This window comes from Ranitomeya imitator, chromosome 3 (genome assembly GCF_032444005.1).
Source record: "Ranitomeya imitator isolate aRanImi1 chromosome 3, aRanImi1.pri, whole genome shotgun sequence".
NCBI lineage: Eukaryota > Metazoa > Chordata > Amphibia > Anura > Dendrobatidae > Ranitomeya > Ranitomeya imitator.
In genome coordinates, this window is record NC_091284.1 from 548,221,012 (window position 1) to 548,248,077 (window position 27,066).

General features: G+C 45.3%; 1 protein-coding gene across 2 annotated transcripts in view; it reads right to left on the reverse strand.

The window, feature by feature from the left end:
- Positions 1-27,066, reverse strand: part of TMCO3 (transmembrane and coiled-coil domains 3) — a 101,415-nt gene that overhangs the window by 52,573 nt on the left and 21,776 nt on the right. Inside the window, exons 1-3 of one of the 2 annotated variants that reach the window (XM_069757878.1) lie at positions 15,139-15,306; positions 13,298-13,808; positions 6,283-6,462 (exon numbers count right to left, since the gene is read on the reverse strand). In XM_069757878.1, the coding sequence (XP_069613979.1) occupies positions 6,283-6,462; positions 13,298-13,735 (618 nt within the window). In that variant the 5' untranslated portion in view covers positions 13,736-13,808; positions 15,139-15,306. Of the gene's footprint in view, positions 1-6,282; positions 6,463-13,297; positions 13,809-15,138; positions 15,307-27,066 lie in introns of those variants that run through there. The other variant, XR_011319337.1, reaches the window with a different exon arrangement.

Sequence of the window (27,066 nt, forward strand, 5' to 3'; positions counted from 1 at the left end):
TATAGTCCTCAGAATAAAGCGATGCACAAATAATTATTTCTACAAAATAGTTTTTATCGTATAAAAGCGCCAAAACATAAAAAAATGATATAAATGAGGTATCGCTGTAATCGTACTGACCAGAAGAATAAAACTGCTTTATCCATTTTACCAAACGCGGAACGGTATAAACGCCTCTCCCAAAAGAAATTCATGAATAGCTGGTTTTTGGTCATTCTGCCTCACAAATATCGGAATAAAATGCTATGAAAAAGTGTCACGTGCCCGAAAATTATACCAATAAAAACGTCAACTCATCCCGCAAAAAAACAAGACCTCACATGACTCTGTGGACCAAAATATGGAAAAATTATAGCTCTCGAAATGTGGAGACGCAAAAACTATTTTTTGCAATAAAAAGAGTCTTTTAGTGTGTGACGGCTGCCAATCATAAAAATCTGCTAAAAAAAACTGCTATAAATAGTAAATCAAACCACCCTTCATGACCCCCTTAGTTAGGGAAAAATAATGAAATTAAAAAAAAAAAGTATCTCCATTTTCCCATTAGGGTTAGGGTTGGGGCTAGGGTTTGGATTACATTTACGGTTGGGATTAGGGTTAGGGGTGTGTCAGGGTTAGGGGTGTGGTTAGGGTTATGGTTGGGATTAGGGTTAGGGATCTGTTGGAGTTAGGGGTGTGGTCAGGGTTGTGATTAGGGGTCTGTTGGGGTTAAGGGCATGTTCGGGTTAAGGGTGTAAGGGTGTGGTTAGGGTTATGGGTAGAGTTGGGATTAGGGTTAGGGGTGTGTTTGGGTTAGGGTTTCAGTTAGAATTGGGGGCGTCCACTGATTAGGCGCATCAAGGGCTCTCCAAACGCGACATGGCGTTCGATCTCAATTCCAGCCAATTCTGCGTTGGGAAAGTGAAACAGTGCTCCTTCCCTTCCAAGCTCTCCCATGCGCCCAAACAGGAGTTTACCCTAACATATGGGGTATCAGCGTACTCATGACAAATTGGATAACTTTTGGGGTCCAATTTCTCTTGTTACCCTTGGGAAAATAAAAATTGGAGGGGGCTAAAAAAAAACATTTTTGTGGGAAAAAAATTTTTTTTTATTTTCATGGCTTTGCGTTATAAACTGTAGTGAAACACTTGGGGGTTCAAAGTTCTCACAGAACATCTAGATAAGTTCCTTGGGGGGTCTAGTTTCCAATATGGGGTCACTTGTGGGGGGTTCCTACTGTTTGGGTACATCAGGGGATCTGCAAATGCAACGTGATGCCTGCAGACCAATCCATCTAACTCTGCATTCCAAACGGCGCTCCTTTCCTTCCGAGCCCTCCCATGCGCCCAAACGGTGGTTCCCCCACTCCCCACATATGGGGTATCAGCGTACTCAGGACAAATTGGACAACAACTTTTGGGGTCCAATTTCTTCTTACCCTTGGGAAAAAACAAAACTGGGGGCTAAAAAATAATGTGTCACTTGTGGGGGGTTTCAATGTTTAGGCACATCAGGGGCTCTCCAAACGCGAAATGGTGTCCCATCTCAATTCCAGTCAATTTTGCACTGAAAAGTCAAACGGCGCTCCTTCCCTTCCGAGCTCTGCCATGTGCCCAAACAGTGGTTTACCCCCACATATGGGGTATCAGCGTACTCAGGACAAATTGCACAACAACTTTTGGGGTCCAATTTCTTCTCTTACCCTTGGGAAAATAAAAAATTGTGGGCGAAAAGATCATTTTTGTGAAAAAATATGATTTTTTATTTTTACTGCTCAGCATTATAAACTTCTGTGAAGCACTTGGTGGGTCAAAGTGCTCACCACACATCTAGATAAGTTCCTTGGGGGGGGTCTACTTTCCAAAATGGTGTCACTTGTGGGGGGTTTCAATGTTTAGGCACATCAGTGGCTCTCCAAACGCAACATGGCGTCCCATCTCAATTCCTGTCAATTTTGTATTGAAAAGTCAAACAGCGCTCCTTCCAAGCTCTGCCATGCGCCAAAACAGTGGTTTACCCCCACATATGGGGTATCGGCGTACTCAGGACAAATTGTACAACAACTTTTGGGGTCCATTTTCTCCTGTTACCCTTGGTAAAATAAAACAAATTGGAGCTGAAGTAAATTTTTTGTGAAAAAAAGTTAAATGTTCATTTTTATTTAAACATTCCAAAAATTCCTGTGAAACACCTGAAGGGTTAATAAACTTCTTGAATGTGGTTTTGAGAACCTTGAGGGGTGTAGTTTTTAGAATGGTGTCACACTTGGTTATTTTCTATCATATAGACCCCTAAAAATGACTTCAAATGTGATGTGGTCCCTAAAAAAAAAATGGTGTTGTAAAAATGAGATATTGCTGGTTAACTTTTAACCCTTATAACTCCCTAACAAAAAAAAAATGTTGGTTCCAAAATTGTGCTGATGAAAATTAGACATGTGGGAAATGTTAATTATTAAGTATTTTGTGTGACATGTCTCTGATTTAAGGGCATAAAAATTCAAAGTTGGAAAATTGCAAAATTTTCACCAAATTTCCGTTATTTTCACAAATAAACACAGGTAATATCAAAGAAATTTTACCACTACCATGAAGTACAATATGTCACGAGAAAACAATGTCAGAATCATCAGGATACGTTGAAGCGTTTCAGAGTTGTAACCTCATAAAGGGACAGTGGTCAGAATTGTAAAAATTGGCCCGGTCATTAACGTGCAAACCACCCTTGGGGGTTAAGGGGTTAAGGTTATGCCACAGCATCTCAATCGGATTAAGGTCAGGATTTTGACTAGGCCACCCCAAAGTCTTAATTTTGTTTTTCTTAAGCCATTCAGAGGTGGACTTGTTGGTGTATGTTGGATCATTGTCCTGCTACATAACTCAACTGTGCTTTAGCTTGAGGTCATGAACAGATGGCTGGACATTCTTCTTCAGAACTTTTTGGTAGACAACAGAATTCATGGTCCCTTTTAGCACAGCAAGTCTTCCAAGTCATGAAGCAGCAAAACAGCCCCAGACTGTCACACTACCACCACCATATTTTACTGTTGGTATGATGTTCCTTTTCTGAAATGCTGTGTTACTTCTAAGCCACATGTAATGTGACATGTATCTTCCTTCCAACAAGTTCAACTTTTGTCTCATCAGTCCACAGAGTATTATTCCAAAATCTTGGGGTTCATCAAGATGTTATCTGGCAAAACTAAGAGGAGCCTTTATGTTCTTATTGCTCAGCAGTGGTTTTCGTCTTGGAACTATGCCATGCAGGCTATTTTTGCCCAGTTTCTTTCTTATGGTGGAGTCATGAACTACGACCTTAACTGAAGCAAGTGAGGCCAGAAGTTCATTGGATGTTGTTGTGGGGTCTTTTGTGATCTCTTGGATGAGTCGTCACTGCGCACTTGTGGTAAATTTGGTCAGCCATCCACTCCTGGAAAGGTTCACCACCGTTCTGTTTTTTTGGCATTTGTGGATAATGGCTCTCACTGTAGTTTGATGGAGTCCCAAAGCTTGAGAAGTGGCTTTTTAACCTTTTCCAGACTGATAGATCTCAATTACTTTGTTTCTCATTTGTTCCAGAATTTCCTTGGATAGCAGCGTTTGATGATCTTTTGGTCTACTTCACTTTGTCAGGCAGGTCCTATTTAAGTGATTTCTTGATTGAGAACAGGTGTGACAGTAATCAGGCCTTGGTGTGGTCAGGGAATTTGAACTCAGGTTTCCAAAGATGTGATATGCCACAGTTAATTTAGTTTTTAGGGGGTGAGCGGGCAATCACTTTTTCACACATAGCCCTGTAGGTTTGGATTTCTTTTTCCCTTAATAATAAAGACCTTCATTTAAAAACTGAATTTTTTGTTTACTTGTGTTATCTTTGTCTAATATTTAAATTTGTTTGGTGACGATCTGAAACATTTAAGTGTGACAAATATGCAAAAGAATAGGAAATCAGGCAGAGGGCAAACACTGGTTCACGCAACGGTAACATATACCGTATATACTCGAGTATAAGCCGAGATTTTCAGCCCAAATTTTTGGGCTGAAAGTGCCCCTCTCGGCTTATACTCGAGTCACGGTAGCGGTGGGGTCGGCGGGTGAGGGCGCTGAGGCATACTTACCTAGTCCCGGCGATCCTGGCGCTCCCCCTGCCGTCCCACGGTCTTCGGGTGCTGCAGCTCTTCCCCTCTTCAGCGGTCACGTGTGACCGCTCATCAGAAAAATTAATATGGAATCCACTCCCATAGGGGTGGAGCCGCATATTCATTTCTCTAATCAGCGGTAACGGTGACCGCTGATAGAGGAAGAGGCTGCGGCACCGAAGACCAGCTGTCCGGGGGAAGGAGCGGGACGCCGGGAGCAGGTAAGTATGTCATATTTACCTATCCCCGTTCCACACGCCGGGCGTCGCTCCATCTTCCCGGCGTCTCTCCGCTCTCACTGTGTAGGTCAGAGGGCGCGATGCTGCATATAGTGTGCGCGCCGCCCTCTGCCTGATCAGTCAGTGCGCAGAGACGCCGGGAAGATGGAGCGGCGCCAGGAGCTGCAAGCAAGAGAGGTGAGTATGGCTTTTTTTTTTTATTGCAGCAGCAGCAATGGCACAGCTTTCCATGGTACATCTATGGGGCAATAATGAACGGTGCAGAGCACTATATGGCACAGCTATGGGGCAATAATGAACGGTGCAGAGCACTATATGGCACAGCTATGGGGCAATAATGAACGGTGCAGAGCACTATATGGCACAGCTATGGGGCAATAATGAACGGTGCAAAGCACTATATGGCACAGCTATGGGGCAATAATGAACGGTGCCGAGCACTATATGGCACAGCTATGGGGCAATAATGAACGGTGCAGAGCACTATATGTACAGCTATGGGACAATAATGAACGGTGCAGAGCACTATATGGCACAGCTATGGGGCAATAATGAACGGTGCAGAGCACTATATGGCACAGCTATGGGGCAATAATGAACGGTGCAGAGCACTATATGGCACAGCTATGGGGCAATAATGAACGGTGCAGAGCACTATATGGCAGCACAGCTATGGGGCAATAATGAACGGTGCCGAGCACTATATGGCACAGCTATGGGGCAATAATGAACGGTTCAGAGCACTATATGTACAGCTATGGGACAATAATGAACGGTGCAGAGCACTATATGGCACAGCTATGGGGCAATAATGAACGGTGCAGAGCACTATATGGCACAGCTATGGGGCAATAATGAACGGTGCAGAGCACTATATGGCACAGCTATAGGGCAATAATGAATGGTGCAGAGCACTATATGGCACAGCTATGGGGCAATAATGAACGGTGCAGAGCACTATATGGCACCACTATGGGGCAATAATGAACGGTGCAGAGCACTATATGGCACAGCTATGGGACAAAAATGAACAGTGCAGAGCACTATATGGCACAGCTATGGGGCAATAATGAACGGTGCAGAGCACTATATGGCACAGCTATGGGGCAATAATGAACGGTGCAGAGCACTATATGGCACAGCTATAGGGCAATAATGAATGGTGCAGAGCACTATATGGCACAGCTATGGGGCAATAATGAATGGTGCAGAGCACTATATGGCACCGCTATGGGGCAATAATGAACGGTGCAGAGCATTGTATATGGGGCACAGCTTTATATGGAGCATCTATGGGGCAATACTGAACTGTATGCAGGATTATATGGGGGCACATTTTTATATAGAGCATCTTATTGGCCCATCATGAACTATATGGAGCATTATATGAGGCTCCTGATTCAATATGGATATTCAAAAACACAACCTACTCATGTCTCAATTAATTTTACTTTTATTGGTATCTATTTTTATTTTTGACAATAACCGGTAGCTGCTGCATTTTCCACCCTAGGCTTATACTCGAGTCAATAAGTTTTCCCAGTTTTTTGTGGCAAAATTAGGGTGGTCGGCTTATACTCGGGTCGGCTTATACTCAAGTATATACGGTATATTAACTGTAATTAGTTAATGACATTATATAAGTTTGGTACATAAAATGAGTGCAATTTAAAACTAAAGAAAAAACATTTGCTGAACTTTTTTTTTCTTCACCCTTTTTCTGTTTTTGTGCACAATATATAGAAAAGTAAATGGTAATATTCAAAACCACAACTTGTCTCATAAAAAAAAAGCACCCATGCGGCTATATGGACATAAAAATAAGAAGTTTTGGCTCTTGGAAGAAGGGCAGAAAAAAAAGAAAAGCACACAAAAAAACTGGCCCGGTCAGGATAGGGATAATGACATTAGAGCAACACTTACTGACTTATTGTCATCAAAAGCATGGTCCTCTATTTCTTCCTCCAGTCTGTCTGCTGCTTTCCTGACATCTTCGAGGATCTCATCGAGCATGGATAAGCTTTTATTCTGGTGCTGTATATTTTTCATTGCTTCCACTTGGTGTTTCTCAGCTGCCAGAAGCTCCACATATTCCTTTTCTTCCTAAAAAACAATGAACTTCAGACTTCCGGAAACATTTTGCAGCATAGATTAAAGGAACTGTCCACTTTGAGTAATCCTTTTTTTGTCAGAAGAACCTTCGTAACTATCAAAACACTGAAAAGTCCCACTACTGGACCATACAGGGAATCTGTCATCAGATGTATACCTCAATCTGAGGGCGGTATAAAACAGGGACAGCAATCCTGATTCCAGCAACGTGTCACTTACTGCGCTTCTTGCTGTAGGTTGGGTAAAATCCTCATTTTAGGCGCATGGATGAATGTTCAGGACTCCAATGCAGGAGTCTGTCATTTACAGGACAAGCAAAGCTGCGGCAGATAAACGGTGTTTTATTAAAACATCAGCAAGAAGCCCAGGAATACAGCACTGGAATCAGGATCTCTGTCCCTACATCATGTGTCCTCAGATGGTGCTGGAAGCCAACATGGGCAACATATACAATATGTGTAACACAAATCACTGAACTCACAATTGGATCCAAGAACTCTGGAAAAGAAAAAGGCCGACATCAAAGAGATAGATCATGTGCTGGGGAGGGTCGTAAAATCTGTGAGGGAGAAAGGCAATATCCCTGCACAATCCCTGTGGCTTTGCAATATGAACTATTGTTCCTGAGATGGACATCTCGTCTCCAGCCCAAATGGAGTTGGAGCCTGTACTCAGGCTTTTTGATATGAAGACCTTTTCCTATATACAAGGATCTGCAGTAAGATGAAGACCACTGCAACCACGTTTGTAAAGACCCTTGAATCCATTCTGGACCTAAGGGCGCCACCTTCAGGAGAGTGAAGCCACAGCCATGTTCCTGGAGAGCTCAAAAGACTGACTGCATGGGTCCATTATGTGGAAGCGTTACAGGGATGGGCTTTTACAGAAAGGTAGCACACGGAGATAGTTAGGCAATTCCCATCTTCCGCCACCCGCTCCTACTACTCTTTCCCTTCCCTTATACCTCAGTTAGGTTTGCCTCATGTACATACTTAGAAATACCCTTTTTATAATAAATCTCTTATAAAGATCCAGTAGCTATTGTTCTAAATTGCTGACTGGCATCCAAAACTCAGCAGAGTCTACAGATAGGGAAGAAAAAAACCTGGTGACATTCCTTTTAAGGATCAGTTACAGTGGGGCAAAAAAGTATTTAGTCAGTCAGCAATAGTGCAAGTTCCACCACTTAAAAAGATGAGAGGCGTCTGTAATTTACATCATAGGTAGACCTCAACTATGGGAGACAAACTGAGAAAAAAAAATCCAAAAAAATCACATTGTCTGTTTTTTTAACATTTTATTTGCATATTATGGTGGAAAATAAGTATTTGGTCAGAAACAAAATTTCATCTCAATACTTTGTAATATATCCTTTGTTGGCAATGACAGAGGTCAAACGTTTTCTGTAAGTCTTCACAAGGTTGCCACACACTGTTGTTGGTATGTTGGCCCATTCCTCCATGCAGATCTCCTCTAGAGCAGTGATGTTTTTGGCTTTTCGCTTGGCAACACGGACTTTCAACTCCCTCCAAAGGTTTTCTATAGGGTTGAGATCTGGAGACTGGCTAGGCCACTCCAGGACCTTGAAATGCTTCTTACGAAGCCACTCCTTCGTTGCCCTGGCGGTGTGCTTTGGATCATTGTCATGTTGAAAGACCCAGCCACGTTTCATCTTCAATGCCCTTGTTGATGGAAGGAGGTTTGCACTCAAAAGCTCAAGATACATGGCCCCATTCATTCTTTCATATACCCGGATCAGTCGTCCTGGCCCCTTTGCAGAGAAACAGCCCCAAAGCATGATGTTTCCACCACCATGCTTTATAGTAGGTATGGTGTTTGATGGATGCAACTCAGTATTCTTTTTCCTCCAAACACGACAAGTTGTGTTTCTACCAAACAGTTCCAGTTTGGTTTCATCAGACCATAGGACATTCTCCCAAAACTCCTCTGGATCATCCAAATGCTCTCTAGCAAACTTCAGACGGGCCCGGACATGTCCTGGCTTAAAGGGACACTGTCACCTGAATTTGGAGGGAACAATCTTCAGCCATGGAGGCGGGGTTTTTGGGTGTTTGATTCACCCTTTCCTTACCCGCTGGCTGCATGCTGGCTGCAATATTGGATTTAAGTTCATTCTCTGTCCTCCGTAGTACATGCCTGCACAAGGTAATCTTGCCTTGCGCAGGCGTGTACTATGGAGGACAGAGAATGAACTTCAATCCAATATTGCAGCCAGCATGCAGCCAGCGGGTAAGGAAAGGGTGAATCAAACACCCAAAAACCCCGCCTCCATGGCTGAAGATTGTTCCCTCCAAATTCAGGTGACAGTGTCCCTTTAAGCAGTGGGACACGTCTGGCACTGCAGGATCTGAGTCCATGGTGGCGTAGTGTGTTACTTATGGTAGGCCTTGTTACATTGGTCCCAGCTCTCTGCAGTTCATTCACTAGGTCCCCCCGCGTGGTTCTGGGATTTTTGCTCACCGTTCTTGTGATCATTCTGACCCCACGGGGTGGGATTTTGCGTGGAGCCCCAGATCGAGGGAGATTATCAGTGGTCTTGTATGTCTTCCATTTTCTAATTATTGCTCCCACTGTTGATTTCTTCACTCCAAGCTGGTTGGCTATTGCAGATTCAGTCTTCCCAGCCTGGTGCAGGGCTACAATTTTGTTTCTGGTGTCCTTTGACAGCTCTTTGGTCTTCACCATAGTGGAGTTTGGAGTCAGACTGTTTGAGGGTGTGCACAGGTGTCTTTTTATACTGATAACAAGTTTAAACAGATTTTATTCCGGGACATCTCGAGACATAAAACTAAGTCTAAAATTCAAGACAATGCAGTGATGGAGGAGCTGAGGGTGGCAGAAGAGACACTGGCCTCTCAGAATTCAAGAGAAGCACAACTTCGTATGAGGGCGGCTCAGGTAGCGGTCGATGAACTCCATATGCGTAGGGCAGATAGGTTGAGAGCCTTTCAAAAGGAAACATTTTATTCTGAGGGAGAGAAGGTGGGACATTTGCTCTCGGTGGTGGTTTCTGCGCAGCGGGATTCTTCACATGTATACTCCATAAGAACAGAGGAAGGTAAAACGGTTACTCAGGGGGGGGGAAATTTTAGACGTTTTTCGGAGATTTTATAGTAAATTATATTCCTCTAGGGTGGATAAAAGTCCTGAGGAAATGAATAGTTATTTGAAAGAGGTTTACTTACCCAGACTAGGTAGAGAGGAAAGGGAGTGGATGGATAGACCGCTTGGGGAGGAAGAATTGAAGGCGGCTTTGGCGGATATGGCGGGGGGGCAAGGCTCTGGGGACGGACGGTATCCCAGTAGAGGTTTATAAAATTGTTAATGCAGAGTTAATGCCCAAATTGGAGCGAGTGTTCTCTGAGTCGTTGGAGAGGGGAGTTCTGCCCCCATCAATGAGAGAGGCCATTGTGGTGGTTATTCCTAAAGCTGATAAAGATCCTCAACAGCCGGAGTCGTATAGACCAATTTCACTTCTAACGGCTGACATAAAGATTTTGGCAAAGGCTCTGGCGAACAGGCTGTCCCAAGTGATCGATAAATTGATTCACCCAGACCAGTCTGGCTTTATGCCCAATAAGTCCACAGCAATTAACTTGAGAAGGCTATTTTTAAATATGCAAATTCCTGCAGGCAATGCCAGAAAAAGAGTTGTGGTGTCTTTAGATGCCCACAAGGCCTTTGATTGTGTGGAGTGGAGTTACTTGTGGTCGGTACTGGATCGCCTGGGGTTTGGTCCAAAATTCATCTCCTGGGTTAAGTTGCTGTACTCGTTCCCAACGGCAAAAATTAGAGTCAATAATAATTTGTCAGAGAGTTTCCCGCTGTTTAGGGGTACCAGACAGGGGTGTCCGCTGTCCCCATTGCTCTTCGCTCTGGCCGTGGAGCCGTTAGCGGCTAAAATAAGAGGTGCTCAGGAGGTTAGAGGTTTCATCTATGGTAGGAGGGAAGACAAAATTGCATTATATGCTGACGATATTTTGTTGTTCCTGGAGGATTCTGAAAGGTCCCTGTGCAATGCGGTTGCTTTGATTGAGGAGTTTGGTTGGTTTTCGGGTCTCACAATAAACTGGGATAAGTCTTGTATGTTGTTGATTGAGGGGGACAGTATGGGCAGTGGAGAGAGGGTGATAACCACGAAATTAAAGATTGTTCAAAAATTCAAATATTTGGGTATTCAGATTGCTCTTCCTCTAACTACCTTTGAGGAACTGAATTTAAGTCCGTTAATGCAGAAAATTCGTACCAAGATTGCGGCATGGAACAAATTACATTTATCGGTGGTTGGTAGGGTGAACCTCTTAAAGATGATTGTAATGCCACAGTTGTTGTACGTGCTACATAAAGGTAACGTCACACTTAGCGACGCTGCAGCGATACCGACAACGATCCGGATCGCTGCAGCGTCGCTGTTTGGTCGCTGGAGAGCTGTCACACAGACCGCTCTCCAGCGACCAACGATGCCGGTAACCAGGGTAAACATCGGGTAACTAAGCGCAGGGCCGCGCTTAGTAACCCGATGTTTACCCTGGTTACCATCCTAAAAGTAAAAAAAAACAAACACTACATACTTACCTACAGCCGTCTGTCCTCCAGCGCTGTGCTCTGCTCTCCTCCTGTACTGGCTGTGAGCGTCGGTCAGCCGGAAAGCAGAGCGGTGACGTCACCGCTCTGCTTTCCGGCCGCTGTGCTCACAGCCAGTACAGGAGGAGTGCAGAGCACAACGCTGGAGGACAGACGGCTGTAGGTAAGTATGTAGTGTTTGTTTTTTTTTTACTTTTAGGATGGTAACCAGGGTAAACATCGGGTTACTAAGCGCGGCCCTGCGCTTAGTTACCCGATGTTTACCCTGGTTACCAGTGAAGACATCGCTGAATCGGTGTCACACACGCCGATTCAGCGATGTCTGCGGGGAGTCCAGCGACCAAATAAAGTTCTGGACTTTCTTCCCCGACCAGCGACAGCACAGCAGGGGCCTGATCGCTGCTGCCTGTCACACTGGACGATATCGCTAGCGAGGACGCTGCAACGTCACGGATCGCTAGCGATATCGTCTAGTGTGACGGTACCTTAACTCTCCCATTTGGATTACACAGTGCAGATTCCGTAAGATTAGGTCTTTGTTTGGGGAATTAATATGGGGAGGAAAGAGTCCTAGGTTTAAACAGGAGATACTTCAGAGGGCCAAAACAGAGGGGGGTCTTGCACTTCCTAATCCATGGCTATACTTCTTAGCAGCACAGTGTCAACATCTCAAAGGATGGGGGGGGGGGAGGCAGGGAGTGTGCAAATACCTAATAGCTTGAGGTTCGTAACTACAGGCAGACGTTTTGAGTGACAGTTTGGAGGGAGGACAATTCAAAAAAATGGGTTCACAGGAGTGCACTATCAGATTAATTCACAGAGTATGGGAAAAAGTCAAACTCATTAGGGAAGTGAGTGGGTTCACCAGATTCTCGCCTATTTGGGACAACATTTATCTACCGGAATTTAGGCAGATGGAGGGTTTTCACTTTTGGTCTGCAGCAGGTATTAAACGGCTGGGGCAGCTGATAAGTCAGGGCAGACTTAAAACATTTGAGGAGTTGCAGGAAGAATTTCAGTTGCCACGGTCTGAATTGTTCCAGTATAGTCGTATCTCTCATGCTTATCAGGCACAGAATAAAAGGGGAGCCATAGTGGTACAGATTGATCTCATGCTCGACTATATCCTTAAGAATAGCTGCACGAAGGGGGCGATTTCAGAAATATATGGGTTTCTACTTTTTTCTTTCCTGGAAAAATATCCCATCCGAGCCAAAGGGAAATGGGAAGCTGAATTGGGAATAATTGACAATGATAGATGGGAGTCGGTCCTAGAATATGTGCCCAAGATATCAATGAGTGAACCAGGCAGGCTATCACAGTTATTCGTAATCCATAGGGCCTATAGAACCCCTGACAGGTTGTTCAAGGCTGGGCTTAGGCAGAACTCGGAATGCCCTCGGTGCTCACAATCCCAGGCGGGGATATTGCATATGATGTGGCAGTGCCCTAGACTGTCCTCCTTCTGGATAGTTGTTTTAAATCGTATTGAACTGGTGTATGGATGTTCTGTCCCTAGGGTTGACTTGCATATTGGGATATGTGGAGGAAATTGTTACGGACAACATGTTTAAAATAGCTATTGCACGATTGTTATTCATTGCTAGGAAATTGATCGCCAAATTTTGGATTAGAGAGGAACCTCCAACAAGAAGAGACTTTCTTAAGCAAACGGAGCATATACTTACTTTGGAGAAAAGTATCTTCACCAAAAGGAATAAGCTGGACATCTTCCACAAGCTGTGGCAACCGTGGATGGACTTGAATTAGGATGATAAATGAGAACATAGGGAGCCTAGTATTCAATGGAAATATAACGGATGCTTATTCAAATGTTTGTATGATGATGGGAAGTGAGGTGGCTCTGGCTGAGGTCTCTGGAGATGAGCTTCATCCAGAGCTCTGTTTCCTAAACCACTGAAGGTCCCAATGGCAGGAACCGCAGGGAACATACATTTTACCCCAACCTATAATAGGGAATAGCTTACTTGATACAAACCCTTCAAGACAGAAGATTAGGCAAGGTTAGAATGATTGGCCATCGGATGCTAGATTAATGGTATTCGTAATTTACCAGTGCTCCAGCATCAGTGGAAACCAGGACCTACCACAGCTGAAAGGTCTACCTTATCCCTAGTGCCAATGTGTCCAGCCATGAAACCACCAGTTATTGTTGGAACAGAAAGATTAATTATGCAATAAGGAATAGTAAGATGCAAACCTTTATGGCGGCTTCTCGCAAGGCGTCAAGCCTTTGCCGGCTGCTTTCCTTCATGTTCACCACATCCTTATAATCTCCCTGCAATGCTCGTCGCAGCCCATTAACCGCCTGAAACACAGAGTTCTCGCTCTCGTTCAGCTCCTTCTGAAAGATTTCAAAGGTGTGGACTTGGAAGAGCTTCTCTTCTGCAGACAGTCCTTGGTCTTTCTCCACGGCTTTGATGGCGTTCTTCAACTTGTTGAGGACTACGTTCTTCTGGTGGAGAAGACCAGACAGTTTCCGACAGTTGTTCAGCAGCCATTCCTTTTTCTGGCTGGCGGTGGCGCCCTTGCCTCTGTGCAGTTTAATGGCATGTTTCGCTACACCCTCGTGCTCTGCTGCATGCGATATGTGATAAAGCAGCTGCAATGGTATCAACCAGAGGATGTACGTCTTCATGGCCGCTACCAGTTAAATCTCACCCTCGCACACTGGTTCTTCTGCCGGCTTGGTGGTGTAGCTGCACATGGCTCTAAAAGACAACAGACAAGGTACAATCAGAGCCAAAATATCCAGGCTGGTTCTATGGTTTTAGCCTATGCATTTCAGACAGGATCTCTTAAGCCTGAAAAACCAAGGGACAATGGATTGCACTCAGTAAGTGCGCAGAAGAGAGACGCAGCCACTGCTACAGTCAATCCCCATCCATGTCCTGCTAACACAGCTGAGGGTACATTAGCTCAGTGGCCAGGTGTTGGTCAGAACACAGCCATAAGTATACAAAGCTGGGGATACAGCAAACACAAGCAGCAATTCCACAAACAGGGAGAGAAATGAATGCTCAGACAGGAAGACAAGTCACCAGCTGGCCAAGCCCTCTACCTCCTTAGATGTGTATCCGGTGCCACAAGAGGAAGCTGATCTGCAGCACTCGCAGCGGCTGCTACACAATAAGCGGAGCCCGGCAGCAGACACATGCTGCCTGATCCACAGGTAGAAGTATCCAAAGAAAAAAGAAGCTAACCAGCTCACCCAGGCCCTAGGCGTTGTGGAAGCACGGAATCCAATGGACCACTTGTAAAAGGAAAATAGCAAAATCCAGTGTCTTAAAGCTGCAGAGATTTTATTGGAAAAAAGAAATCAAATAATGCACTGCACTGCAGAAGAGCAACGCGCCTTGGACGCACACAGCAATGCAATCTTTGTTTCCAATAAAATCTCTGCCGTTCTAAGAAGCTGGAATCCAACGCTGGCGGCACGATTTCATTGTGTGACTAACACTGCCGCATTTCAGCGCAAAACAAACTTTAGAAGCCGCATGGGTGACTAGAAAAGGACGATCGTCAGCAGCTTCTCCTCGCTGCGGCCAATGACCAAGAGGTCTCTTCCTATACACGTACCCATGTAGAGACCCGCCACACAAGAGGATTGGGTGGGGAGCAGTCGCTGGGGACCCACAGATCCAACTAGCCCCCCGTGCAGTTTGGTCCAAGCGGCTGTTACAGCTACATTGCATGTTAAATTTACAATGGACGATTACTTGGGAAATAGCATTCAATGGACGGTCATTTCCCAAATATCAGTCTATCCAAACATGGCCGACAATAGCACAACAAGCAAAACACTGGGGGAAATTACCTGTAAGCTTAGGTCACATAGAGTAACCCATACACAGACGGGACAGTCATTAGTCAGAGTCCTCCAGCCCCCGAATGGGATACAACAGAAGACAGACAGACACATAGAGAGATAGAGAGAACACAGAGCGATAGATAGATAGATAGATAGATAGATAGATAGATAGATAGATAGATAGATAGATAGATAGATAGATAGATAGATAAAATATATCTCACACCTACCCAGACTGGTCAAAGTGGGATTCCAGTCCAACAGAAATATTCCACCTGGAATTCTGCAAGCACCTTCTCCAGGTCCATCGGAGCACCTCCAACAGTGCTCGGGCCGAGCTGGGCAGATTCCCTCTACACCTAACAGTTCTAAAGAGGGCGCTGTCATTCCGGGCTCACCTGCATAGGAGCAATCCAAGCTCCCATCACCATAAAGCCCTGATACATGTAGGTGAAACAGAAAAACCAGAACCCTCGGAACAACCCAGCCAAACCCAACCGGACCAGAACACCAATCACAACAACCTGACAAAAGCCGGAATCAGGAAGATGGCAGACGAAGGCCAGGAGAGGAATGTCAGTGACTGGAAGAATGATATCAACAGCTCACAGAAAGTGATCATGCACCGGAGCCTACAGAGAGACTACAGACTGGCCCCATATCTGGAGAAACTCCCGGACCCCAGAGATCGCAAGATCCTGAGCCGATATAGACTCAGTGCCCACAGTCTGGCCATCGAATGTGGCCGACACAGGCAGAACTACAAGCACAGGGAGGAAAGACTGTGCCAACACTGTGATCAGGAGGCCATAGAGGACGAAACCTACTTCCTGCTACACTGCTCCAAATACTCAGCAGTGAGGGACACTCACTTCAGGAGACTCTCACATCTCTTCCCGGTCTTCATCACCATGAAGGAGGAAGAGAAAACATATATCCTGCTGGGAGAAGAAGAGAGCACAGTGGAGATAGCAGCGCAGTATGTGAGCGAATGTCATAGACAGCGAGAAAGAGAACTATGATGCCATGGACTATAGCCCCCACCCTGGACCTGCCCCATCCACCTCCCCTATGCCATGGACTATAGCCCCCACCCTGGATCTGCCCCATCCACCTCCCCTATGCCATGGACTATAGCCCCCACAATGGATCTGCCCCATCCACCTCCCCTATGCCATGGACTATAGCCCCCACCCTGGATCTGCCCCATCCACCTCCCCTATGCCATGGACTATAGCCCCCACCCTGGATCTGCCCCATCCACCTCCACTATGCCATGGACTATAGCCCCCACCCTGGATCTGCCCCATCCACCTCCCCTATGCCATGGACTATAGCCCCCACAATGGACCTGCCCCATCCACCTCCCCTATGCCATGGACTATAGCCCCCACCCTGGATCTGCCCCCATCCACCTCCCCTATGCCATGGACTATAGCCCCTACCCTGGATCTGCCCCATCCACCTCCCCTATGCCATGGACTATAGCCCCCAACCTGGACCTGCCCCATCCACCTCCCCTATGCCATGGACTATAGCCCCCACCCTGGATCTGCCCCATCCACCTCCCCTATGCCATGGACTATAGCCCCCACCCTGGATCTGCCCCATCCACCTCCCCTATGCCATGGACTATAGCCCCCAACCTGGACCTGCCCCATCCACCTCCCCTATGCCATGGACTATAGCCCCCACAATGGATCTGCCCCATCCACCTCCCCTATGCCATGGACTATAGCCCCTACCCTGGATCTGCCCCATCCACCTCCCCTATGCCATAGACTATAGCCCCCAACCTGGACCTGCCCCATCCACCTCCCCTATGCCATGGACTATAGCCCCCACCCTGCATCTGCCCCCATCCACCTCCCCTATGCCATGGACTATAACCCCCACAATGGACCTGCCCCATCCACCTCCCCTATGCCATGGACTATAGCCCCCACAATGGACCTGCCCCATCCACCTCCCCTACAGCTCCTACCCAACATCCCCACAGTCCCTATCCCTATTGCCTTTATACACTTGCTTTGGCAAAACTGATGTGTATTTGGTCCTGCCAATAAAGCTTCTTTGAATCTTGAATCTATATATATATATATACATACACACACTAGATAGATAGATAGATAGATAGATAGATAGATAGATATGGAGGAAAAGTTCAAAGATTTCCAAAATCCTCTGGATACACCAATCACACTGACAGAAATAACAGAAAGGATCACACAGATAAAAGGTAAAAAAGCCAGTGGTCCAGATGGGATCCTCCCAGAAATGCTGAAATACAGCCCCTCCAGACATCCAGGCTGCGATAACAAAACTATTTAATATTGTACTGCAGGCCGGCTGCTTCCCCAAAAACTGGAACCAAGGCCTCATAACCCCTATACACAAAAATGGGGACAAGTACGACCCAGCAAACTACCGAGGGATATGTGTCAGCAGCAACCTGGGTAAACTCTTCAACTGCATCCTGAACAAGAGGATCCTCACCTTCCTCACCGAGCACAACGTCCTCAGCAAGAGCCAAGCAGGGTTCATGCCAAACCACCGCACCACTGACCACATCTACACTCTGCACAGCCTCATCAAGAGCCACGTCCACAATACAAAGAACGGGAAGATATACGCTTGTTTTGTGGACTTCAAGAAGGCCTTCGACTCAGTGTGGCACCCAGGACTATTCCTAAAATTGCTGGGGAGCGGAATAGGAGGCAAAACATATGATGTCATCCGAAGCTCCTACACTGAGAACAGTTGCAGTGTGAAGGTGAACGGAAGGAGGACGGCCTATTTCCAACAAAGTCGAGGAGTGAGACAGGGCTGCAGCCTCAGTCCAACGCTCTTTAACATCTACATCAACGAGCTGGCAGTGGCCCTAGAGTCCTCCTCAGCACCAGGACTCACCCTCCATGACACCCAGGTGAAATTTCTGCTGTATGCAGATGACCTCGTGCTGTTATCACCAACTGAGAAAAGCCTCCAAGATCATCTGAAAATCCTAGAGACCTTCAGCAGCACATGGGCACTGCCAATCAACGAGAAAAAAACTAATATCATGGTGTTCCAGAAAAGAAAGCAGAAACCCACTGGCAATCCTACCTTTATGATAGACAACCGTCCACTTACTGAAACCAACAGGTACACCTACCTGGGCCTAGAACTCAGCCAGTCAGGGAGCTTCAAGCAAGCCATAGAGTCACTAAAAGACAAGGCATCCAAAGCCTTCTATGCCATCAGAAGGCGTCTGTACCACCTCAAGGCACCAGTAACCGTATGGCTAAAAATTTTTGACTCCATCATTGCCCCAATTCTTCTATACGGTAGTGAGGTCTGGGGCCCAGTCTCATACCCAAACTGGTCAAAGTGGGACGCTGGGCCGACAGAAATATTCCACCTAGAGTTCTGCAAGCATCTTCTCCAAGTCCATCGGAGCACATCAAATAGCGCCTGCCGAGCAGAGCTGGGCAGATTCCCACTACACATCGCAATAAAGAAGAAGGCGCTGTCATTCAAGGCTCATGTACAAAGTAGCAGTCCCAGCTTCTACCGTCACAAAGCCTTCCTACACCAGGAAGCCTCAGGAAGCCTCCCAAGGAAAAGTACCCAAAGCCAGTCTGACCAAGCCATCAACCTCCATGGCCTGACAAAAGGTGAAATACAGAAAATGGTACACAAAGTCAAAGAGGAATATCTCAGCATCTGGAGGAACGACATAAACAAATCCCAGAAACTGACAATATACCGGAATCTACAGAGGGAGTACAAACTGGCCCCATATCTAGAGAAACTAGAAAACCCCAAAGATCGACAGATCCTGAGCCGGTACAGACTGAGCGCCCACAGCCTACTCATCGAATCCGGGCGGCACCGACAGAACTACAAGCCTCGAGAGAACAGACTCTGCCAGCAGTGCCCCCAGGAGGCCGTGGAGGATGAGGCCCACTTCCTGCTGAGGTGCCCCAAATACTCCGCAGTGAGGGACACTCACTTCAAGAGGCTGTCTGATCTCTTCCCAGATTTCACGTCCAAGGAGGAGGAAGAGAAACTGCCGATAATACTGGGGGAAGAGGAAAGTGCAGTGGCCGTAGCAGCGGAATATGTCAGTGCCTGCCACAGACTAAGAGGAGCCTGATATGTCATGGACTCCCGTACCCCAACACTGGACATATCCCTATCCCCCGACTAAAGAGCCCGATATGTCATGGACTCCTATACCCCACCCTGGAAACATCCCCTATCCTCTAAAAGGAATTTGATATTCCCTGGACCTCTATATGCCCCCCCTCCCCCACCCCCGTATTTTTACCATATGCTTTGGCAATGCTAACATGTACTTAGTCCTGCCAATAAAGCTCATTTGAATTTGAATTTGATAGATATGAGATAGAAAGATATGAGATAGATAGATATGAGATAGATAGATATGGGATAGATAGATATGGGATAGATAGATATGGGATAGATATGAGATAGATAGATATGGGATAGATAGATATGGGATAGATAGATATGGGATAGATAGATATGGGATAGATAGATATGGGATAGATAGATAGATATGGGATAGATAGATAGATATGGGATAGATAGATAGATATGGGATAGATAGATATGGGATAGATAGATATGGGATAGATAGATATGGGATAGATAGATATGGGATAGATAGATATGGGATAGATAGATAGATATGGGATAGATAGATATGGGATAGATAGATATGGGATAGATAGATATGGGATAGATAGATATGAGATAGATAGATATGAGATAGATAGATATGAGATAGATAGATATGAGATAGATAGATATGAGATAGATAGATATGAGATAGATAGATATGAGATAGATAGATATGAGATAGATAGATATGAGATAGATAGATATGGGATAGATATGGGATAAATAGATATGGGATAGATAGATATGGGATAGATAGATATGGGATAGATAGATATGGGATAGATAGATATGGGATAGATAGATATGGGATAGATAGATATGAGATAGATAGATATGAGATAGATAGATATGAGATAGATAGATATGAGATAGATAGATATGAGATAGATAGATATGAGATAGATAGATATGAGATAGATAGATATGAGATAGATAGATATGAGATAGATAGATATGAGATAGATAGATATGGGATAGATATGGGATAGATAGATATGGGATAGATAGATATGGGATAGATAGATATGGGATAGATAGATATGGGATAGATAGATATGGGATAGATAGATATGGGATAGATAGATATGGGATAGATAGATATGGGATAGATAGATATGGGATAGATAGATATGGGATAGATAGATATGGGATAGATAGATATGGGATAGATAGATATGGGATAGATAGATATGGGATAGATAGATATGGGATAGATAGATATGGGATAGATAGATATGGGATAGATAGATATGGGATAGATAGATATGGGATAGATAGATATGGGATAGATAGATATGGGATAGATAGATATGGGATAGATAGATATGGGATAGATAGATATGGGATAGATAGATATGGGATAGATAGATATGGGATAGATATGAGATAGATAGATATGAGATAGATAGATATGAGATAGATAGATATGAGATAGATAGATATGAGATAGATAGATATGAGATAGATAGATATGAGATAGATAGATATGAGATAGATAGATATGAGATAGATAGATATGAGATAGATAGATATGAGATAGATAGATATGAGATAGATAGATATGAGATAGATAGATATGAGATAGATAGATATGAGATAGATAGATATGAGATAGATAGATATGAGATAGATAGATATGAGATAGATAGATATGAGATAGATAGATATGAGATAGATAGATATGAGATAGATAGATATGAGATAGATAGATATGAGATAGATAGATATGAGATAGATAGATATGAGATAGATAGATATGAGATAGATAGATATGAGATAGATAGATATGAGATAGATAGATATGAGATAGATAGATATGAGATAGATAGATATGAGATAGATATGAGATAGATAGATATGAGATAGATAGATATGAGATAGATAGATATGAGATAGATAGATATGAGATAGATAGATATGAGATAGATAGATATGGGATAGATATGGGATAAATAGATATGGGATAGATAGATATGGGATAGATAGATATGGGATAGATAGATATGGGATAGATAGATATGGGATAGATAGATATGGGATAGATAGATATGGGATAGATAGATATGGGATAGATAGATAATAATAATAATAATAATAATTTTTATTTATATAGCGCCAACATATTCCGCAGCGCTTTACAAATTATAGAGGGGACTTGTACATACAATAGACATTACAGCATAACAGAAATACAGTTCAAAACAGATACCAAGAGGAGTGAGGGCCCTGCTCGTAAGCTTACAAACTATGAGGAAAAGGGGAGACACGAGAGGTGGATGGTAACAATTGCTATAGTTATTCGGACCGGCCATAGTGTAAGGCTTGGGTGTTCATGTAAAGCTGCATGAACCAGTTAATTAATTTTTTTTTTTTTTTTTTTTTATATAGGCCACACAGGGATCGTTAGGTTAATGCATTGAGGCGGTAGGCCAGTCTGAACAAATGAGTTTTTAGGGCACGCTTAAAACTGTGGGGATTGGGGATTAATCGTATTATCCTAGGTAGTGCATTCCAAAGAATCGGCGCAGCACGTGTAAAGTCTTGGAGACGGGAGTGGGAGGTTCTGATTATTGAGGATGCTAACCTGAGGTCATCAGCGGAGCGGAGGGCACGGGTAGGGTGGTAGACTGAGACCAGAGAGGAGATGTAGGGTGGTGCTGAGCCATGGAGTGCTTTGTGGATGAGGGTAGTAGTTTTGTACTGGATTCTTGAGTGGATGGGTAACCAGTGTAATGACTGGCACAAGGTAGAGGCATCGGTGTAACGGTTGGTGAGGAATATGATCCTGGCAGCAGCATTCAGGACAGATTGGAGCGGGGAGAGTTTGGTAAGAGGGAGGCCGATTAGTAGAGAGTTACAATAGTCCAGACGAGAATGAATAAGTGAAACAGTAAGAGTTTTTGCAGAGTCGAAAGTAAGAAAAGGGCGAATTCTAGAAATGTTTTTGAGATGCAGGTAAGAAGAGCGAGCCAGTGATCGGATGTGGGGAGTGAATGAAAGGTCAGAATCAAGGATGACCCCAAGGCAGCGGGCATGTTGCTTTGGAGTAATGGTGGAACCGCAAACAGAGATGGCAATGTCAGGCAAAGGTAGGTTAGTAGAGGGAGAAAACACGAGGAGTTCAGTTTTTGACAGGTTTAGTTTCAGATAGAGGGAGGACATGATGCTAGAGACAGCGGTAAGACAAGATATGGGATAGATAGATATGGGATAGATAGATATGGGATAGATAGATATTGGATAGATAGATATTGGATAGATAGATATGGGATAGATAGATAGATAGATAGATAGATATGGGATAGATAGATAGATAGATATGGGATAGATAGATATGGGATAGATAGATATGGGATAGATAGATATGGGATAGATAGATATGGGATATGCACAGCCTCATTCAGAGACACGTCTACAATACAAAGAATGGGAAGATATACGCCTGCTTTGTGGACTTTAAAAAGGCCTTTGATTCAGTGTGGCACCCGGGCTTATTCCTGAAACTGCTGGAGAGTGGAATAGGAGGAAAGACCTACGATGTCATCAAAAGCTCCTACACCGAGAACAGCTGCAGCGTAAGTGTGAGCGGCAAAAGAACGGCTTTTTTCCAGCAGAGCCGCGGAGTAAGACAAGGCTGCAGCCTAAGCCCAACGCTCTTCAACATCTACATCAACGAGCTGGCTACCGCCCTGGAATCCTCCTCAGCACCAGGTCTCACCCTCCACGACGCCCAGGTGAAATTCCTGCTGTATGCAGATGACCTGCTGCTGCTGTCACCAACCGAGAAAGGCCTCCAGGACAACCTGAAAATCCTAGAGAAATTCAGCTCCACCTGGGCCCTACCGGTCAACCTAAAGAAAACCAACACCATGGTGTTCCAGAGGAGAAAGAGAAGATCAGACCAACACCCATCATTTATCCTCAACAACTGCGACCTCACAGGAACGGACAAATATACCTACCTGGGCCTAGAGATTCACCGGTCAGGGAGCTTCAAACAAGCCATAGAGACCCTGAAAGACAAGGCCTGCAAAACCTTCTATGCCATCCGAAGGACACTCTACCATCTGAAGCCACCAGTGAGGGTCTGGCTAAAAATCTTCGACTCCATCATCGCCCCAATCCTCCTGTATGGCAGCGAAGTCTGGGGTCCTCACACCTACCCAGACTGGTCAAAGTGGGATTCCAGTCCAACAGAAATATTCCACCTGGAATTCTGCAAGCACCTTCTCCAGATCCATCGGAGCACCTCCAACAGTGCTTGTCGGGCCGAGCTGGGCAGATTCCCTCTACACCTAACAGTTCTAAAGAGGGCGCTGTCATTCCGGGCTCACCTGCATAGGAGCAATCCAAGCTCCCATCACCATAAAGCCCTGATACATGAAGGTGAAACAGAAAAACCAGAACCCCCGGAACAGCCCAGCCAAACCCAACCGGAGCAGAACACCAATCACAACAACCTGACAAAAGCCGGAATTAGGAAGATGGCAGATGAAGGCCAGGAGAGGTATGTCAGTGACTGGAAGAATGATATCATCAGCTCACAGAAACTGACCATGTACCAGAGCCTACAGAGAGACTACAGACTGGCCCCATATCTGGAGAAACTCCCGGACCCCAGAGACCGCCAGATCCTGAGCCGATATAGACTCAGTGCCCACAGTCTGGCCATCGAATGTGGCCGACACAGGCAGAGCTACAAGCCCAGGGAGGAAAGACTGTGCCAACACTGTGATCAGGAGGCCATAGAGGACGAAACCCACTTCCTGCTACACTGCTCCAAATACTCAGCAGTGAGGGACACTCACTTCAGGAGACTCTCACATCTCTTCCCAGACTTCATCACCATGAAGGAGGAAGAGAAAACATATATCTTGCTGGGAGAAGAAGAGAGAGCAGTGGAGATAGCAGCGCGGTATGTGAGCGAATGTCATAGACTGCGAGAAAGAGAACTATGATGCCATGGACTATAGCCCCCAACCTGCACCTGCCCCATCCACCTCCCCTATGCCATGGACTATAGCCCCCAAACTGGACCTGCCCCATCCACCTCCCCTATGCCATGGACTATAGCCCCCACCCTGGATCTGCCCCATCCACCTCCCCTATGCCATGGACTATAGCCCCCACAATGGACCTGCCCCATCCACCTCCCCTATGCCATGGATTATAGCCCCCACCCTAGATCTGCCCCATCCACCTCCCCTATGCCATGGACTATAGCCCCAACCCTTGATCTGCCCCCATCCACCTCCCCTATGCCATGGACTATAGCCCCCACAATGGACCTGCCCCATCCATCTCCCCTATGCCATGGATTATAGCCCCCACCCTAGATCTGCCCCATCCACCTCCCCTACAGCTCCTACCCAACATCCCCACAGTCCCTATCCCTATTGCCTCTATACACTTGCTTTGGCAAAACTGATGTGTATTTGGTCCTGCCAATAAAGCTTCTTTGAATCTTTAATCTTGAATCTTGATAGATATGGGATAGATAGATAGATAGATATGGGATAGATAGATAGATAGATAGATAGATAGATAGATAGATAGATAGATAGATAGATATGGGATAGATAGATAATTAATAGATAGATAGATATGTGATAGATAGATATGTGATAGATAGATATGTGATAGATAGATATGTGATAGATAGATATGTGATAGATAGATATGTGATAGATAGATATGTGATAGATAGATATGTGATAGATAGATATGTGATAGATAGATATGTGATAGATAGATATGTGATAGATAGATATGGGATAGATAGATATGGGATAGATAGATATGGGATAGATAGATATGGGATAGATAGATATGGGATAGATAGATATGGGATAGATAGATATGGGATAGATAGATATGGGATAGATATGGGATAGATATGGGATAGATATGAGATTCAAGATTCAAGATTCAAAGAAGCTTTATTGGCAGGACCAAATACACATCAGTTTTGCCAAAGCAAGTGTATAGAGGCAATAGGGATAGGGACTGAGGGGATGTTGGGTAGGAGCTGTGGGGGGAGGTGGATGGGGCAGATCCATTGTGGGGGCTATAGTCCATGGCATAGGGGAGGTGGATGGGGCAGGTTCAGGTTGGGGGCTATAGTCCATGGCATAGGGGAGGTGGATGGGGCAGGTCCATTGTGGGGGCTATAGTCCATGGCATAGGGGAGGTGGATGGGGCAGATCCAGGTTGGGGGCTATAGTCCATGGCATCATAGTTCTCTTTCTCGCAGTCTATGGCATTCGCTCACATACCGCGCTGCTATCTCCACCGCTCTCTCTTCTTCTCCCAGCAAGATATATGTTTTCTCTTCCTCCTTCATGGTGATGAAGTCTGGGAAGAGATGTGAGAGTCTCCTGAAGTGAGTGTCCCTCACTGCTGAGTATTTGGAGCAGTGTAGCAGGAAGTGGGTTTCGTCCTCTATGGCCTCCTGGTCACAGTGTTGGCACAGTCTTTCCTCCCTGGGCTTGTAGCTCTGCCTGTGTCGGCCACATTCGATGGCCAGACTGTGGGCGCTGAGTCTATATCGGCTCAGGATCTGGCGGTCTCTGGGGTCCGGGAGTTTCTCCAGATATGGGGCCAGTCTGTAGTCTCTCTGTAGGCTCCGGTACATGGTCAGTTTCTGTGAGCTGATGATATCATTCTTCCAGTCACTGACATACCTCTCCTGGCCTTCATCTGCCATCTTCCTAATTCCGGCTTTTGTCAGGTTGTTGTGATTGGTGTTCTGCTCCGGTTGGGTTTGGCTGGGCTGTTCCGGGGGTTCTGGTTTTTCTGTTTCACCTTCATGTATCAGGGCTTTATGGTGATGGGAGCTTGGATTGCTCCTATGCAGGTGAGCCCGGAATGACAGCGCCCTCTTTAGAACTGTCAGGTGTAGAGGGAATCTGCCCAGCTCGGCCCGACAAGCACTGTTGGAGGTGCTCCGATGGACCTGGAGAAGGTGCTTGCAGAATTCCAGGTGGAATATTTCTGTTGGACTGGAGTCCCACTTTGACCAGTCTGGGTAGGTGTGAGGACCCCAGACTTCGCTGCCATACAGGAGGATTGGGGCGATGATGGAGTCGAAGATTTTTAGCCAGACCCTCACTGGTGGCTTCAGATGGTAGAGTGTCCTTCGGATGGCATAGAAGGTTTTGCAGGCCTTGTCTTTCAGGGTCTCTATGGCTTGTTTGAAGTTCCCTGACCGGTGAATCTCTAGGCCCAGGTAGGTATATTTGTCCGTTCCTGTGAGGTCGCAGTTGTTGAGGATAAATGATGGGTGTTGGTCTGATCTTCTCTTTCTCCTCTGGAACACCATGGTGTTGGTTTTCTTTAGGTTGACCGGTAGGGCCCAGGTGGAGCTGAATTTCTCTAGGATTTTCAGGTTGTCCTGGAGGCCTTTCTCGGTTGGTGACAGCAGCAGCAGGTCATCTGCATACAGCAGGAATTTCACCTGAGCGTCGTGGAGGGTGAGTCCTGGTGCTGAGGAGGATTCCAGGGCGGTAGCCAGCTCGTTGATGTAGATGTTGAAGAGCGTTGGGCTTAGGCTGCAGCCTTGTCTTACTCCGCGGCTCTGCTGGAAAAAAGCCGTTCTTTTGCCGCTCACACTCACGCTGCAGCTGCTCTCGGTGTAGGAGCTTTTGATGACATCGTAGGTCTTTCCTCCTATTCCACTCTCCAGCAGTTTCAGGAATAAGCCCGGGTGCCACACTGAATCAAAGGCCTTTTTTAAAGTCCACAAAGCAGGCGTATATCTTATATGTGATATGTGATAGATAGATATGTGATAGATAGATATGTGATAGATAGATATGTGATAGATAGATATGTGATAGATAGATATGTGATAGATAGATATGTGATAGATAGATATGTGATAGATAGATATGTGATAGATAGATATGTGATAGATAGATATATAGATAGATAGATAGACAGACAGACAGATAGATATGGGATAGATTAGA